The sequence below is a fragment of the Panthera uncia genome, assembly GCF_023721935.1.
Source record: "Panthera uncia isolate 11264 chromosome B2 unlocalized genomic scaffold, Puncia_PCG_1.0 HiC_scaffold_24, whole genome shotgun sequence".
NCBI lineage: Eukaryota > Metazoa > Chordata > Mammalia > Carnivora > Felidae > Panthera > Panthera uncia.
In genome coordinates, this window is record NW_026057580.1 from 90,732,383 (window position 1) to 90,751,265 (window position 18,883).

At 38.6% G+C, this 18,883-nt stretch overlaps 1 protein-coding gene across 9 annotated transcripts in view; it reads right to left on the reverse strand.

Moving 5' to 3' along the window:
* AHI1 (Abelson helper integration site 1) overlaps nucleotides 1-18,358 on the reverse strand; it is a 222,134-nt gene extending 203,776 nt beyond the window's left edge. For 4 of the 9 annotated variants that reach the window (XM_049654404.1, XM_049654409.1, XM_049654405.1 and 1 more), the window contains exons 1-6: nucleotides 18,081-18,357; nucleotides 13,648-13,715; nucleotides 11,777-11,901; nucleotides 4,203-4,843; nucleotides 3,686-3,733; nucleotides 1,275-1,456 (exon numbers count right to left, since the gene is read on the reverse strand). In XM_049654404.1, coding sequence (XP_049510361.1) covers nucleotides 1,275-1,456; nucleotides 3,686-3,733; nucleotides 4,203-4,843; nucleotides 11,777-11,901; nucleotides 13,648-13,657 — 1,006 coding nt within the window. In that variant the 5' untranslated portion in view covers nucleotides 13,658-13,715; nucleotides 18,081-18,357. Of the gene's footprint in view, nucleotides 1-1,274; nucleotides 1,457-3,685; nucleotides 3,734-4,202; nucleotides 4,844-11,776; nucleotides 11,902-13,647; nucleotides 13,716-14,659; nucleotides 14,741-18,080 lie in introns of all 9 variants that reach the window. The other 5 variants (XM_049654403.1, XR_007462863.1, XM_049654402.1 and 2 more) reach the window with 5 other exon arrangements.
* Between the last annotated feature and the right edge of the window lie 525 nt (nucleotides 18,359-18,883).

Sequence of the window (18,883 nt, forward strand, 5' to 3'; positions counted from 1 at the left end):
ACTTTTCTATATGTATACCACACTGCAACAAACATTTTAAAAATGTAGTAACGGGAACCACAAAGCATCATCAATTGCATATCCAATGAATAACTACCATAAATTCTAAAGTTGCCTATTCTGGAGGGCACTTGGGTGGCTCAGTAGGTTGAGCATACAACTTGGGCTCAGATCTTCATGATCTCACAGTTCTTGAGAGGGAGCCCAACGTTGGGCTCCCTGCTGTCAGTGCAGAGCCCACTTCAGATCCCCTGTCCCCTCTCTGTTCCCCTGCTCTCTCTCTCTCTAAAATAAACATTAAATTTTTTAAAAATTGCCTATTTTGGTCCCATTTTTTGGCCAATAAAATGGAAATTGAAAAGGAAAAAAAAAAATAAGAGGTAGGAAAAAGGCAGTAACAAGTAAAGAAAAATAAGAGGAAAGAAATGAGTAAAGAGAAAAATAGAAAGTAAGTGGGGGGAAAGGAAAAGTGGGAAGAAAGAACAGAAGCTGAATTAGGCTGAGGACATGGGAAGACAACAATGTTTGACGGAGGGATACAGCCTTAACATCTGAAATGTTTATTGGCTGTGACCAGTTATAGCTCTTAATAACTACGAGTCTTAATTATTTAGGGGTTCTAAAACTCAATGGTATAAAGAAGAAATCTTCTGTGCCACAAAAGTGAACTACAAAGTTAATGTCATTCTAGGGTTCAATTAAATTAAGAATTAGAGGTGACTCAAGTAATATTAACTCATCACAGAGACCCACAGTTACAAATAAATCAATGTTTTAATATAGATGAACCCAAGAACAAGTGCCAAATACAGTTACCTCTTGAACAATGCCAGGGTTGGGGTGCCAACCTCTTGTGCAGTTGCAAACCTGTGTTTAACCTCTGACCCCCCAAAACTTTACTAATGCCCTATTGGTGACCAGAAGCCTTAATGATAACATAAATAGTCGATTAACACGTATTTCACATGTTGCACATATTTGGCAAGAATATATATACTCTTATTACAATAAAGACAGAGAAAAGAAAATGTTACAAGGAAATCACAAGGAAAAGAAAATACATTTACAGTACTGTACTTATCGAAAAAAATCTGTTTAAATGAGCCTGCACAGTTCAAACCCATGTTGTTCAAGGGTCGACTGTATGTTATATTGGATTTTTTTCAATTATAGTCTTTGGAACCAGATATTCTTTAGTTTTAAGGACTCAAAGTTTTAGAATCAAATTCTTTTTATCAAGGCACACATTTTTTCACTTAATTTGGATAACAAACCTGATCTGGCTTTCTTTTTCTTTTTTTTTGGTTTGGATTTTGTGTTCTCTTGCATGCTGTCTTCTCCATTTTCTTCCATTGAGCTTATTTTACCATCTTGATGAGAATCTGAAGTAACTGTTCTAACTGGAGATTTCTTCTTTTGTTCACCTTCAACTGTGTCATCAGAGATGGTTAACGTACTGCAAATACAACCCAAGTACAAGCTGTTACAAATGCATTCTTCACTTTCTTCTTAATGGTGCAGCAAAGTGAACAATGAACAGAGTCAAGGATAATCCTAAAATCAGTATTATTTCCTGCTAAGGGGATACATATATTTTATTATGCACTAAAATGGTGAACTGTCAAATTAGGTATCAATGGGTAATATTTCATATTTGGTAATGAGTTACATACCCATGAGCCAAATTAAACTTAAGCTGTAAACTCCCAGAAAAAAAATGAATTTGTATGCTTATGAGCAATAGATCTTTCTTTTTTTTTTTTAATTTTTAAAATGTTTATTTTTGAGAAGGAGAGACAAAGTATGAGTAGTGGAGGGGCAGAGAGAGAGGGAGACACAGAATCCGAAGCAGGATCCAGGCTCCGAGCTGTCAGCACAGAGCCCGACAAGGGGCTCTGTTTTTCCACTGACTGTTGAAAGGATCCTCACCCTGTTGCCAAGTAAACGACTAATGAAGGAATTTTTAAAATATTTAAAAACAAAAAAAAAATGTTTTAAGTTTGTTCTGCTTTCAAGAGGCTTCAAATACCCAACTTTTGACTTCTAGGTAATGATTAATTGCTTGTGTTTTCCAGTGGCTGGTGTGCCACTACATTTTCAGAAGGCTATTATTAAAATTAATAATTTTAAAGTTCTGCATCACATGAACTAATAAATGGTAAGGGGTAGCAGCCTAAAAGCATACTGAGTTGTGGAGAAAAACCAGCCTATTAAAGTTTGTAATTTATCAAGTAAAAAATCTGCATCTAAGTAATAAAAAACTGACTGCAATATATATAGTCATATTTTTAAAAAAACACGTTGAGAAATAAAAAGATTAGGAAAATATTTCAAAACTGCCTATCACTCCAGAAGGCCATGCCATTTTATCACATCACCAAATACATGTATTTTTATTTAAAGAGAGCTATCTTTTGCATGCCAGTCATGTAACCCATGGTTTTATTTAAAATTCATGAACTAATATTTAATAGTGAGTATGGCTTACCAGTTCATAACAGACATGGTAGTTGTAAGAAAGGTTTGTGGTATACTGTGGCAGGTAGGCTCTAAGTTGGCTCTCGATCCTCACCTCTTGCCATTAGTATCTTTGTCTAATCCCCTTCCCTTGACTGTGGGCTGAATCTAGTGACCCACTTCTAATAGACGAAATAGGACAAAAGTAATAGATGTCACTTCCACACCATAATCAGGTTTCACAAAGACTATGACTTCTCTCCATCTCCCTTTCCAAGTAGCTCATATGGAGAGGTCCATGTGGCAAGGAACTGATATCTCTGGCCAAAAGTCAGTCAGGACCTGAGACCTGCCAAGCACCACACGAGTAAACTTAAAAACGGATATCGCAAGCCTTCCAACAACGATGTCACCTGGCACATGTTCCCCCAGCCAAGCGTTAAGATGAGTGCAGCCCCAGCTGACGTCCTAATTGTGGCCTATGAGAGACCCTGAGTCAGAGGCACCCAGTCAAGCCAGGCTCAGGTTCTTGATCCAAAGAAACTTGAGACAGTAAGTGCTGTTTTGCTAACTTCTAGAGTAGCTTTTTCTTTTAATTTTTTAAATGTTTATCCTTGGGAGAGAGAGAGAGCACACACAAGCATGAGCGGGGGAGGGGGAGAGAGAGAGAGAGAGAGAGAGAGAGAGAGAGAGAGAGAGAGAGAGAATCCAAAGCAGGCTCCAGGCTCTGAGCTGTCAACACAGAGCCCAAAGCGGGGCTTAAACTAATGAGCCATGAGATCATGACCTGAGCCTAAGTCGAACACTTAACTGACTGAGCCACCCAGGAGCCCCTAGAGTAGCTTTTTAATGTAGCAACAGATAACCAATACATATAGTAACGTGTTCATGTAGCAAATCTATTTGCCTTCCCTTTGTTACCACTGGTTGTCTAGCTTTTGGTAAGAGGGGAATTATGTTTAGGTGAGGACACTAAGGCAAACTGTCCCTGAATGCCAGGGAATAATCAAATATAGAATGTTCTCACCTCAAGTTGATTATGTAAATGTGGATTATAGAAAATGAAGGTAATTAGTTAAAAGACATTTTTTATCTTGTCTTCCCCAAAGAGAGACATAAGAATACAAGTATGATCACAGAAACTCACACTGTACATGCAAACACATATGTGTAAGTATCATATATATGGGAAAAAAAACTAGAATACAAAATTTCTTATAATGATTACCTCTGGATGGCTGGACCACTTTTAGCTTCTTCTTTATGTCGGTATGCTCTACAATAAGCAAATGTTACTTGTATGATAACGAAAAAACCACTACATTCATATATCTGAACAGGCATTCATAACTCAAAAATGAGGGAGAAGTTGGGTTTCTGTTATTAAATAAGCTGATATAGATAAGTAGTTAAGGGTCAGAGACTCCAGAACAAGACTGGTAAGGTTTTGGCTAAACTTCCTACTGGTTCTGTGACTTCACCCTTTCAAGTTTCCTCATCTGGAAAACAGGATGATAGTATTACTATTCCTCATAGGGTTGTCACAAGGAATAAATGAGTTAATTCTTATAAAGCACTGAGCATATACTAAGGTGCTATGGAAAGCATAACTGTTATTATTGTACTGGCAACGGGTTCACATGAAAGGTTAAGAATTTCCTTAGTATAACTGCAGATATTACTCAAAAGCTGAGAACACTAGTGCTTTTTAAAGAGGACCTTTCATATTTATCAATGCAAAGTACCTTGACTCAGCTTTAGATGAGATTGGAACTTTCTTCTTTTTCTTTACTTTTTTTTCACTGTTCAATTTGCCATCATGCAATGAGGTATCTTTTTTCTCACTGTTCAATTTGCCATCATGTAATGTAGTATCTTTTTTCTCACTGTTCAATTTGCCATCATGCAGTGAAGTATCTGAAGGAAAGTAAGTCAGCTGCTCTTTGAGTTTCTTTCTTATTTTCTTCTTAATCTCCTTTGCCATTTCTTCAGCTACTTGAAGTTGGTATGCTTGCATCAGCTCTTCTTCCTCATCTAAATTCTTATTTTCTCTTTCTTCACCTGCCTTCTCGCTTTTCTGACGAGCAACACCTGGCTGTGACCTGGTTTGTGCTTTCCAATGCACAGAATCCACCTTCTTCCTGGGAGTTGCCGGTTCCATTCCTTGTGCAGTCACCTGGAGTGCTGTTTTTACCTTTTTACTCGCCTTTCCTTGCTTGTCTTCCTCTGCACTGACATCATCTGGATTTTCAGGGGCTGACTGGAGATTCCGCAGTTTGTTTTTAGGGACTGGCATGATCTTCTCTGGGTTATTAGTGTTACTGGCACTTACATCATCACTTTTAGTTTCTTTACTTTTCTGAAGATTGCTTCTAACAGCGTCAAGCTGGGAAAAGAAGACACAATAACAAAGTTTCAGCCGACCACGGTTCAGTTATGTAAAGAGAAAGCACAATGATCGTTGTTCAATGTGTAATGTGGGAAAGTTATTTCATTTTTCACTTGGACACACTGATACCATTCTAGACCATCTCATTAGCACTATCCTAGTTTATTCTCTCAGCATTCAATTAGTAATTTCTGAGAGTAACTTCAGATAAATGAGGTAATTAACAGGGAGAAAAAGTAGTTAATGACTTTTCAGAAGTGAATAAATTGCTCAAACCTCAAATGTTTTTTTTCTCTTTGGCAGAATGATGCATACTTTAATTATAAAGTATTTGAGAAATTGCTAAAAGAGGCACAGAGTTAAAGCAATTCAGATTCCCCCTACAGAAAACACAGGTCATTTATCTTGCTTCATAATTACATTCTAAAGTCAGAAGTCTATAGCTCTAGAATCACCCTACAACTGATTCAAATACATCACTGAAAATCCTGCTAAATATTAAATATTATCAAGTTAAATCAAATGACAGACTAAATACATGCCTATATATCTTTCTAATTAAAATTACTTAAAATAAGAGATATTTTTACTAGAAAAGGGCTAGAAATCAAAAAGAAATGTTACTAGTAATAGAATAAATATTCTGAGAAATTTCCCAAGGATAAAAAATAGAAAGGATTAGATCTTTGAGGAAATTAGCAGACAAAAACCACAACCCGCAGGAAAAGACTTCTCCGTGGAAGGGTGATTCTGGAGAAGCCACATAAGCCCTGAATCAAGTAACATCAGCAGAAGGAGGGGATTAAACCTGAGGATGACCAACTGAGGAGCTGGGAAGGACAGCTCTGTCCCCCACCTCCATTTGTGTTAGATGGTGACTTTCACCCAGAGGACAAGCAGGTGAACAGAGAGAGGGACATGCAGCATGTTTCAGGTAGGTACAATTGTCACCATACATACATGGAATCTTACAGTATATAGCTTTTTGTGACTGGTTTCCTTCACTCAGCATAAAGCTTTGCAATTCATTCACGTTGTTGCATTTGTAGTAGTTTATTCCTTTAACTGCTCAGCAGTATCTCATTGCATGGATCTATACTATATTTTGTTTCTCTATATACTAATTAATGAACATTTGAGTTATTTCCAGTTTTGCACTGTTACATGTTTTTTGTTTCTCTTGTATAAGCACCCAAGAATTACTGTGCTATAGAGTAAGTAGATGTTTAACTTTTTTTTTTTTTAATGTTTATTTTTGAGGGGGGAGGGGCAGAGAGAGAGGGAGACACAGAATTCGAAGCAGTCTCCAGGCTCTGACAAGCACAGAGCCCTACTCGGGGCTTGATCTCATGAACCGTGAGATTATGACCTGATCCAAAGTCAGATGCTTAACCAACTGAGCCACCCAGCCACCCCTAGATGTTTAACTTCTTAAATAACTTGCCAAACTGCTTCCCAAAGTGGCTGTAACATTTTGCAGTTTCAAATGCATAAGAGTTCCATTTCCATAATGGCCTTATCAGCATTTACCGTTGTCAATTTTTGTTTTTTAGCTATTTAAATATGTGTGTAATGGAATTTCAGTATTGTTTTACATTTTAAGTTTTTTGTTTGTTTGTTTGTTTTTTGACAGAGAGTGCGCAAGCAGGGGAGGGGCAAGGAGAGAGGGAAAGAGAGAATCCCAAGCAGGCTCTGCACTGTCAGCAGAGTACCCTATCATTACTGTTTTAAATTGTATTTCCCTAATTAGCAATGGTATTGAAAATCTTTACACGTGATCTCTTCTTTGATTAAGTGTTAAAATTTTTTTGCCCATTTTCATTGGGTTATTTTCAAATCATTGAGTTCTAAGAGTTTTGAAATGTTCTACACATAATTTATCAGTATGTTGAAAATACTTTTCTCCATCTATAGCATATGTTTTCATTTTCTTAGCAATGTCTTGAATTTTCACAAACCCGATTCATATTTTTTTCTTTTATGTTCATGCTTTTGTATGCTGAGAAAATCTATTCATAACTCAAGGTTACAATGGTTTTATCCTGTTTCTTCTATAACATATGTAATTTTAGCTCTTATGCTTAGGTCTTTGCTCCACTTCTATTTAATTTCTGAACATGATATGATCATAGTTTATAACACTGTATATGGAGATATGTTCCAGCACCAGTTTTTGAAAAGGTTATCTTTCTCACTCCTTGGCAATTCTGGCACACCTTGGCAATTTTGTCAAGAATCAATTAACCATACACATTTGGGTCTACTTCTAGACTCTATACTGTTGCACTGAATCATATGTCTATCTTTATGACAATAACAGGTTGTCTTGGTTACTACAGCTTTACAATGAGCTTTGAATCAGACAGTCAAATTCTTTCAACTTTGTTCTTCTTTTTAAAAATCGTTTTTAGCTATTCTAAGTCCACTGCTTAAATTTACAAGTAAATTTTAAAATTAGTTTTTCAATTCTTAAAAAAAAAAAACAACACCTACTGGCATTTTGATAAAATTGAATTGAATCAATAAATCAACTTTCAGAGAGTGGATAATAATATTCTGTCAGTTATTATTTGACAACAATGATTCTTCTGATGCATGAACATGAGTATCTATTTGACCTTTGTTTTTAGCAGTTTGGGGGTTATCAGGATATAACACACCTTGTACAGTTTTTGATAAATTTATTTTAGTATTTATTTTTGAGAGACAGAGAGAGTGTGAGTAGGAGAGGGGCAGAGAGAGAGGGAGACACAGAACTGGAAGCAGGCTCCAGGCTCTGAGCTGTCAGCACAGAGCCTGATGTGGGGCTTGAACTCATGAACTTTCAGATCATGATCTGAGCTGAAGTCAGATGCTTAACCAAGCCACTCAGGCGCCCCAACTTTGACCTTATATTCTGATAAACCCACTTAATAGTTCTAGTTAGTAGCACTTTTTGTAGGTTTTTGTCACCTGTAAACAGAGACACTTTTACTCCCTTTTCAATCTTTATGCCATCTTTTAAAATAGCATTATTGCATTGGTCAGGGTCACCAGAATAATCATGGATACTCATGGTGACATAAGCTCAAACTTAGGGTAAAAGCCTTCAATGTTTTACTTTTAAGTATGATGTCAGCTATAGGTTTTTATAGATTCCCCTTATCAAGTTAAGGAAATTCTCTATTCTTTTTAAGAGTTAACAGAACGGGTGATGAATTCCGTCAAATCCTTTTACTGCATTTATACATACAATCATATTGTTTTTTATTTAATCTTTTAATGTGATGAATTATACTGACTGATTTTTCTAATACTGAGTTAATGATGTATTCTTGAGACAAACTATATCTGGTCATGGGGTATTATCCTTTCCATATAACTTAAGATTGGTTTCCTGATATTTTATGGAGTATGTCTGCTCTATGTTCAAAAGGGATACTGGTATAGTTTTCTTGTAATGTCTTTGTGTATCAGGATAATTAATGATTGCCTGCCCAAAGAGTAGAGAAACAGTTGCTCATTTTGTATAGTCTGTAACAGTGTGTACAGAATCATTATTACTTCTCCTCAAATGTTTGGTAAAATTTACCAATGTGGACACCTGAGAAAAGTAGGTAGTTTTCTTTATGGGCAGGTTTTTAACCACAGATTTCATTTTTTAAAGGTGTTCAATATACAAGTTATCTATGCCTCTTTGAGTCAGCTTTGGTAGTCTGTGTCCTTGAAGTAATTTATGCATTTCATCTAAACTGCTAAATTTATTGTCATAAAATTATTTGAAATATGTTATTCTTTTCAGGTCTGTAACATCTACAGTGAATACCCTCTTACAGTCCTAATTGGTAACTTGTGTTTTCCCTTTTTCTTAATCGATCTGGTTAGAGGCCATGCAGTCAGACACTCAACTGACTGAGCCACCCAGGCATCCCTGCAAATTTTTATTTTTAAACTTTATGTCATTGTTTTTGATCTGTCAATGTTGTAAGTCAAATGCCTGTCATTTAAAACATCTATTTTAGAGTCTACTTTTAAAAATAGGAAGTTTAGAGTCGCCTGGGTGGCTCAGTTGGTTGAGCATCTGGCTCTTGATTTCTGCTCAGGTCATGATCCCAGGGTCATGGGATTGAGTCCCACATCAGGCTCCATGCTTAGCATGGAGCCTGCTTAAGATTCTCTCTCACCCTGTGCCTCTCTCTCCTGTTCACGCTCACACACATGCTCTCCCTCTCTCTCTGGAATAAAAAATTTTAAAAATTAAATGTCCAGGAACGTTTATTTGTAGGACCAATAGTTCTATATGTCCTCACTACTTATTTCTTTCATTTTAAGTGTTTTAGCCACTTCTTCTCATGGAAGAATGCTTCAAATTTATCTTCCACATCACTAACTACATTTTTCATTGGTACCAATTCTACTATTTTGGGCTTAAGATATAGTTAAAAAAAAAAACAACTAAAGAAAGAACATGGGAGGTGGTGGTTTTCAGTCTCACTTATTCTACTTTTGGTTATATGGCCCTGGCAAACCACTTAACACCTTTGTTGAGTGGTTTTTCTGTTCAGATGTCCATAAAATCTGTCATGTCTATAAAATCTCTCATGTGCAAAGTAAGAGCCTCAATACCTATGTTCCATGATTAACATGAGAATCAGAAACAGCATTTGGAAAATTCTCATCACAGGGCCTAATAGATTGCTGAAAAATAAGGTGAATCTGCCATTATTACAAATTATTACAGCCTTTTCCTTGCTTCATTTTCTTATTTCAGCCAGCTTCCCTTCCCATGTCAGCCTGCTCTGTACACGAGACTCCTTGTTTTTGTTGTGAAGAGGTCCCATCTCTTCGCACCTTAGTGAAAGAGATCCTACTGGGTTTTGGTTAGGAGAGGAGGTTCCACAGCCAGACTGTTAAGACTGTGAATTCTGTCTGGTTCTACCACTAACTGTGCAAATTTAGGCAAATTATTCAACCTCTGTGATCTAGTTTCCTCATTTATAAATGGAGATAAACCACATCATTTTGTTGTTTGTATTAAAAATGAGTGGATGGGGCGCCTGGGTGGCTCAGTCGGTTAAGCGGCCGACTTCAGCTCAGGTCACGATCTCACGGTCCGTGAGTTCGAGCCCCGCGTCGGGCTCTGGGCTGATGGCTCAGAGCCTGGAGCCTGCTTCCGATTCTGTGTCTCCCTCTCTCTCTGCCCCTCCCCCGTTCATGCTCTGTCTCTCTCTGTCTCAAAAATAAATAAAACGTTAAAAAAAAAATTAAAAAAAAAATGAGTGGATATGCATAAAATGTTTAGAAGTGCTTGAAAGATAGAAAAGCACTGCTATCTAGTAAATAGAAGCAGATATTCTTCCTCTACTCCTAAAAAAAATCATTTCAAAAACATTTTGTTTCCCTCTAAGTCCTCCAGGAATATCCCCCCTTCTTTTGAGCTGAACAATCTCTTCCTATTTTTTCCTAGTATACTCATCTCTGAAAAAAAAAAAAAAAAAGAGAGAGAGAGAGAGAGAGAGAGAGAGAGAGATTTTAAATGGCCTCCTATGAACTAAAAGAGGCTGGGTAGGTCATGTTTAGTCACTTCACCCTTGTGTGTTCCCAATATCTAAACTGGACCATAGGTAAATGGATGTACCTTCTGCCCATTTTCTGGCTGTCCACTTAACTGAGCATTCCAGGCCTAAACAGCATTTGGTTCATACTCACAAAGCCCAGTTCTAATAGTGAGAGAAAATATGAGGTTTCACTTTGACTAAGTCCATAAAAATATCCTCAGTTGTTTCCAGGGTTCTTTCTGCTTTTTTTGAGTACATACCAACTTGCTCAAGGAAAGGGCATATCCCAATAAGCAATGTTCCATCCTCCACATGCCTCTGTTCCCTACCAAACTACATACTGGTACCATCAGAAGAAGCACGTTCTATCTAAGGGCAGCATCCACTACGGGAGACCTAACCTGCCCCATTCTGTCAGTAGTTCTAAACTGATGTGCAGTACTACACAGGTGTACTATGAACCCCGTATGTGTGTGCAGCTGATTCTGGCCAATGTCAGTACTTACTTTTGTTTCACTTGAGAATATATACTATTACACTGATAACTGCCAAAGAGAATATTAGAATGAAGAGAGCACATGACAAAATTCAGAATAGGGTAAAATTTGCTACAAAATACAGGTTATATATATAACTTCTAAAACTCCTGCCAAAGAAACACTATATACCAATTTACCAGAACATGCATGAAGTTATTTGTGTGTGTGTGTGTGTGTGTGTGTGTGTGCTCGTGCACAAAACAGATTATGGTCAAAGGAGTAAAAGGTGGGAGTGAAGTAGCTAGACAGGTTTAAAGAGTGACTATTACATTAATTGTGGATACTATTACAGACACTTTATAATACCCTGGAATCAGGTTGCAGTCATTTGTTGATTTGTTTAGTACTATTTGAGTTCTGCATTTTTAATCTCTTCAAATGTACTGCCAAAAAAATTCTATCATTTGAAAGTGCATCTCAAGTACAAAAGGATAATTACGGTCTTAAGGTTCCACTGATTCCTCTTGCTTCTGCTGGGTAGAATCAAATTATCTAGCCTGGGTAAGTCTAGATAAGCCACTGAATAGCTGAAGTAAGATAATTACTCCCTAAGTCCTTCACAACGCTGGGTTAAAAATCTTCATTTTCTTTAAAAATGTGTAATATGTGTGGGCACCTGATGTGCCCAATCTCTCATCACTCTGTCTACGTTATTCTCATAGGATAGCACTCAAGACTGAACTCAGTACCCCAAGAGTGATGTGGATTTTACTGTAAACTTTATTTTACCACACGTTACTGACCATGACATAGCTTTACTGTTTTTAATTTCCAAATTTCCTCAGAGTTTTAATATGAGAGTCATAATTTCATGCAGAATATAAGTCATCATTACCAAATAACTGATTACTCACTACAATTTTTTCTCCAGATATGCCAGTTTTTTTCTTCAGTTTTTTTCGTTCATGTATAACATCATGGTGGGTCTTAAGCAATTCCTCAAAGCGAACTCTGGTTTTCAGTTTGGCTTCACTCTCCACTACAAATGATAAAGACTCATCATTTTCTGAACAATATTACTATAGCACATATCTGCATTATTATTATGTTAAAGAACACAGTCTTTAGACAACTGCTTGAGTTCTTTAGCTACCTTAGAAGAAGTGACCAGTCCTTTCTTCTTAAAAAACTTTTCTTTTGGCTATGGTGTCACCACACTCACCTGTATCCCTCACCTGTTACTCCGTCTAAAAGTTTCCTTTACTCAGTTAACTTTCTATTTATGATGCACAGTAACACCTACCACTGTTAGTTATGTGGTCTTAACCAAGTTACTTAACTCGAAACTTCATCTTCGTTTTCTGTAAAATCAGAATAATCCTATGTCAAAGATCATTTATCTGAAAATGGTTAACACTTGCCTAGTCAATAATTCGACAAACACTAAAAGTTGCAAGTTGTTTCTTCCTTTAAAACGTAAGTCCGATCATGTTACTCCCTTGCTTTAGGACTCTGTGTGCGAGTTCCCCACTTCACTCAGGACACAGTAAGTTCGCGTGCCCTCCAGGGTTCTCACTTCTTGGCTTGTCAACCTCTATAGCTTCAAATCAAGAGAAACAGCCCCTTAGATCCCTATGTTCTCACCATACTGCCCTTCTCATTCCTCCGCCAGAATAAGCGCCTTCCCTTGTGAAGCTGCTTCCACCTGGTGCAAGCTTCCTCTAACTTCTCAGCTACCTGGTGCAGCTGCCTGTTTAAATGTCCCCTCTAAAGAAGAACATTTCCTGATGACCTCATCTAAATTTCACTGTTCCTCACAGAACGGACTGTTCTTTTCCTTCACAGCACTTAATCCAGCTTGAAATTGTATAATTATTTGTATATCTAAACACGTAAATGTATTGTCTCTTTCTTACTATAATATGCAACTTTTTTTATTCTTATTTATTTTGAGAGAAAGAGAGGGAGAGCACACGTGAGCTGAGGAGGGGTAGAGAGAGAGGGAGAGAGAGAATCCCAAGCAGGCTCTGCATGGTCAGCAGAGCCCAATGCTGTGCCCGACACTGGTCCCAATGTTGGTCCCAACTCAGGGTTCAATCTCATGAAGTGTGAGATCATGGCCTGAGCTGAAATCAAGAGTCGGATACTTAACCGACTGAGTCACCCAGGGGCCCCTAAACTACGTAGTTTTTAACTACCGGCCCTAGTACTAGCATGAGATCTAGCACAGAGTAATCAATAAATATGTTTTAATGCTGAATAAATGCTGAATGAATGAATGATCACCCCAGAGCAGGTATTCGCAAATTACGGCTTGCAGGTAGGTCCCCTATTTTTATACATAAAGTTTTATTGAAACACAGCTGGCCACTCTGTCAAGAATTCTTACGGATGCTTTCATGTTTCAGTGGCAGAGGTGAGTAGCTATAGCAGAGAATAAACCTAAAATACTTACTAGCTTGTCCTTTAGGAAAAAGTTTGCTGATACTCTCTCTAGAGTAAAATGCCCATTTTAATGACAATAAATAAAAACCAACCATATGTTGTAATGATTATCTACCTTGTCCAGTGGAGTCCCAAAATGCCATCCATTGAATACATACTAACCTTAAAACGTATTAACATTAGATAGAAATTGAAAACCAAACTATATCTAAATATAATATTGGTTAATGACATTGACTTTATTCATTAATTGGTTAAAGAATCGCTTTAAATAATCCCAACTTATAAATAAATAAATAAGTAACGTGTATTGCATATATAAATTTCATAGAAGTCTTACCAGTGGGCATATCTCAGCTATATGGAGAGCACCAAGTTGTAACAGAAAGCCCTGACTCGATAAGCATCCTGTCAAAACAACGAGAATTTACTTGTAATACGGAATTTGCAAATAAAAATTACAAAACATTCTTCATACAAGATTATGTCATGATTTATCTACTATCTCATAAGATTTATACCAATAAAGCTAAATTCTCTTCTCTTACTTTAATCTTATGCAAATGACTTAAATACATTCAAATCAGTTTAGGGTCTGAAAAAAGGTAAAGAAAACTAGATCGTATTTGGGTAAAATATTTATATGTTTGAAACAAAAAATTTAAAAAGAATCTTGAAAGCAGTAAATATATACTTTGTATATTAATGCACTTTTAGTAAAAGTGTTGTAAGTAAAAAATATGCTTTTCAATGTACTTTTAAGAAGCCAAACTCCACCCCAGAATGGACTTTCCCAAGAGCACACACTATTATATTGGTAAAGTATGACTGTGGGTACCATATTAACAGAAAATGAATTTAAACCTTTTTGTACCCGCCACTGAAAATGTTGCAACAATAGAGAAGGTTAAGCACAAGCATTCATATCATTCTCCTCAAATAAAAACCTGGGTGTGTATTATTACATATCAAAACCAGGGATAAACTCAGTATACATATTCCTGCATTTCCAAAGATGGAGGTATGTGTCCAAAACATATTAATTTCCACCTTACAGCACAATATTCACACATTTTTAAGAATAAAGTGGAAGACTGTTAAAGGAAAAAAAAAGAGAGAAAAATATAATTTGAATTGGCTCAGCAATTATTGGTTGAGGCTCCAGATCCCTGGGGATCCACGTTCATGTTCCTCTAATATTAAGGGTATTCTGGACAGAAAAGTCTGAGAAGAAACGCTAAAAAGGAAACAATGACTACACACATACACCTAATTATGCAGTTTAAATATAACAACTATCTGGTACACAGACAAAATAGATGTCACTAAATCCACACAGTAAAGACTCTTACACTTTACTGATGGGAGCCCGAATGTACTCTTTCTAGTAGATACAGATCTAGTAAGTTTGGTCATCCACTTTCCAATCTACCCTAAGTTAGAAAAAAGAGAAGACGCAAAGGCAAGTGCATCAGTAACTGAAACATAAACCAAATAAGAACCTAATATTTATATATTCCCTGGTCATTCAATACGTAGGAAAACAGCTGAACTATATATATGACTTTGAGTCATTAAGAAAAGGCTTACTTATATTCAGCTTAATCTGTTTCCCCTTAAAAAATTTATGGTATTTTAGACATTTCAGAAAGATAAAAATAAAAACGACTGAAGAGGCAGGACAAAGAGTAAAGGATGATTCTCGTGCTTCTGCAAGTAGAATAATTAGGCTGGTAGTATTATTAACTGGAATACAGTACAAGCATAACGGAGAACTTTAAAACCCAAGTCTTGGGATTAGTCTTAGAAACAATTAATTGTGACCTTAGATGTTTGTTTCCTCATCTGTAAAATCAATCTAAAGGTGCACATTCAAAAGGTAGTTGTAAGGGTTAGATGATTTAGAACAATGCCTTAAAAAAAAGCACTAATAAACATCTGTTATGACTGTAACAGATATTTCCTACCGGGACAACACTCAGGTGAGCTTGGTGGGGCATGTTGAGCTGGGGCACTAACCAGCTACAAACACTGGCTCCACTGTCAGATCCCTGGATTCAAATCCCAGTTCCACCTGCCAGTAAATTAATCTCTGGACCTCAACTTCCTAATCGTTCGAAAGGGAATCATAACTGTAAATTACTCACAAGGTTTTTGTAAAAATGAAATAAGAATATGCATGTAAAATACTTAGCACAATGCCTAGAACACGGCAAGCCCTTTGAAAATGACAGCTATTAGCACTGTATATATAAATCTGTGTTTGTGTATGTATAATCAGATTGTTTGGTAGGCAACAGAATATAGTAATCCAGCAAGGAGAGCCAGGCTGAAGATTTGAGCAGGTTGTGAAGAGTGTCCACGGGATCTGCAGTCTGGAAGTCACGTGTTTGCAAAAATGTTTGTGAATGGGCAGAAATCCGGCAGCCATAGGTGGAGGGATGAATGGAAGGTGAGACCTATAGAAACGTGTGGATAATTATTTCTATAATTCTGCTTCCAACTGTCTTCCCCCACCCCCAAAAGGCAGTGACATGAGGCAGTAGCTTTGAGAGACAAAAAGACTGTGGAAAGTTTTTACTTTTTTTCCTTAAGATTGTTTCCATGTTTCCATCACCCTATCCTTTTAAAAATAAATAAATAAGTCATCCTCCACGTCGCAAGCAGAGGAATTTTCTAAACTACAAACATGATGGCATCATTTCTGTTTAAATATCTTCACTAGATTCTGAGGCACCTAGGTGGCTCACTCAGTTGAGCCTCCAACTTCAGCTCAGGTCATGGTCTCGTGGTTCGTGAGTTCGGCCCCGCATCTGTGCTGACAGTTCAGAGCCTGGAGCCTGCTTCAGATTCTGTGTCTCCCTCTCTCTCTGCCCCTTCCCCACTCGTGCTGTCTCTCTCTAAAAAAAAATAAACATTACAAAATTTTTTTTTAAATCTCTTCACTAGATTCCAATCACCCACTGGAAAAAATAGTAAGTCCTTACCACCGGGGTTCAAGGCTACTTATAAGATGACTCCCTGCCCTTTTTTTTTTTAAACCTCTCTTTCTCCAGCCACATTTCCATACACATTTTGAACTTTAGCCATGTGCAACTACTTACAAGCCTTCAATCATGCCAAACTCCTTCTTGCCTTTGTACCATTACATGTACACCTCTCTCTCCTAAGAAATGACCTTCTTCTTTTGTCTAGGAAACTTCCTAACTATCCTTTAACACTAAATGCAAATGGTATCTTTTCTGGGAGCTCTCTAACCTAAAGGGGCAGTTAAATACTTCTCTGTGATTCCACAGTGCTTTGAGCTTTATACCTCCCTCTCTACCTCAGCCCTTTATTTCCACCTTGGTAAAACGTTCTATGACCCAGGAAATTAAAATGGCACCTACTTTATTGTAAGGAGAAAAGGAAATAGTGAAAAGCAAAGTGATCAGCACAGTGGCTGACACATTGTAGGTGCTCAATAAAATTATGTCTATTATTATAGTACTAAAAGTAATTGTGCCATAAATAAAATACATCAAGTGAATTACAAGTTCACATTATTTACTATCAGTAGTACAATGTATAGTTGCATAGACACTAATATTACTTAATATAGCATATATATAACAGAAATAATCACCTCCAAACATTAATGTGTTTGAATGAATGACTGATATTTGATTAGTAACATCACTGGAAAAAATTAAGGGACAAATTTAAAATGGTATCTCTGGCCCTCATATATACCATTATTTTAAAGCTTCTCCCTCACAAATCCCTTTATAGGAGCTGCTAAGAAATACTAAATTTTGCTATTTATATATGAGATGCACTACATTTCATCTCATATTTCCTTTTCTCTAAACATCTGATTATTGGCCAATACATGTGTAAAAACCATGGGGAGAAGAAGCAGAGGCTTGAATAATTTACCCTTTAACTGAATTTCATAGCACAGGAAAAAAAAAAAAGAATCCAAAAAAAAACCCTGTATGCATAATTCAACTAATAAATGAAGATAGCCTGCATAAATAAACAAGATAAACAAATAAACCAAGTACCGTTTTAAAAAACGTTTGGTATTTGGATTTTTCAGATATTTTTTAAAAACTTCCCAGAGTTCTCACAACGAGCAATCTTCCTCCTGAAAGCCCAATCAGTAACAGCAATAGTTAAAGCAACAGGTGAGAAAATTGTTAGCATCCTTTTCTCAAAACGTGAAAGCCATATACCCCAGTGAGTAGATGTTCTCACAGTAATGCTGAAATGCAGCACAACCATTGGTAGCGATTCTAAAGAGTGTACTTTTCGCATATATATCAAAACGACCCTTTTCTTATAAACGTAACACACTGATCACCTTTTCTAGATGTAATTAAGGCATTTCACCGGTTTGAGACTCAGCACCAAGCTGACACCCTAAAAGGAAACAGACACCCTAAAAGGAAATAAACATCCTTAGTGCGCATCTGACTTAAATGCTTTTAAGCCAGAATCCGGAGTAGGAAAGCCAAAGATTGTATTCCCTCAACGCTGGATCAGGACACCACACTGGGCGGGCCCGGGATGGGAGCCCAGGGAAGGGAACGGGAAAGTACTTAGAGGTATTCATCAGAAACTACATCCCAAGGCTCCGCGGCACTTGGCGGGTCAGCCTGCGGTGGCGCAGTGCCGCCCCCGCGCTCTCGGACTCAAGCAGTCCCCCGAGTCGCGGCCCCCGGAGAAGGCCGAGGCAGGCCCAGGGCCCGGCCCGGGTTCCCGCCACCAGCAGGCCTGCGGCGTACTCACAGAGAACTGAGCTCAGAGCGGCCGATGGCCCGTTCCCCCCGGGCGGACACTGGGACGGTGCGAAGCTGCCTACCGCGCCGGGCGGGGCGGGGCGGGGCAGTCACGGGACGCCCCCGCAGCCACCCAGCAACCAGCCAGCCACTCCGGCTCAGAGAGCCGACTAGGTGCCGCAGTGCGGGCAGCGCGCCGCCTGCTGACGTCAGCGCCTGCCTACGCCGCCGTTCCCAAGACAACCGCTGCGGCCCGAGCTCCGGGACTGGACCGCTGCCCAACTTAGACTCCGGTCCGCGGCCCCGCCCCCGCGCCGCCTACGCCGGGGCCCCGAGCTGCTGCATTGCGGCGCCTGTGGAGGCGGTGCGCGCGCGCCGGCCCGCGGGCCTTCAGACTACGGCCGGGCACGCGCTCCGGTGATCGCGCGCCGGACTCCTCGTGCCCGTGCGGAAAGCGCGAGGCCGCGGCCCTCCGAAGAGAAAGAAATGCCCGGCCGAGAAGCCCTAAGGGGCCCGGGGAAGGGTCTGAACCCATTTGGTCGTCACGCCTGAAAAGGCGTTTTGTCCCTCAAAACCGTAGCCACCGCTGGAGCAAAACGAGAGGGGGCAGGGATAGACAGGGAGGCAGTCGTGGAGCCCTCCAAGGCGAGAAGCGTGAATGAAGGAAAGCAACAGGCACGTCACCGCCCTAGCGATCGCGCCCACAAAATGAAACATCCTTTTAAGCGTGGAGAATAGAATTGTGCTACAGACCAGATATTAAGGAAACAAATTTCCATGATTCGTCTGGCGCGGTGTTATGTCGCCATGTGT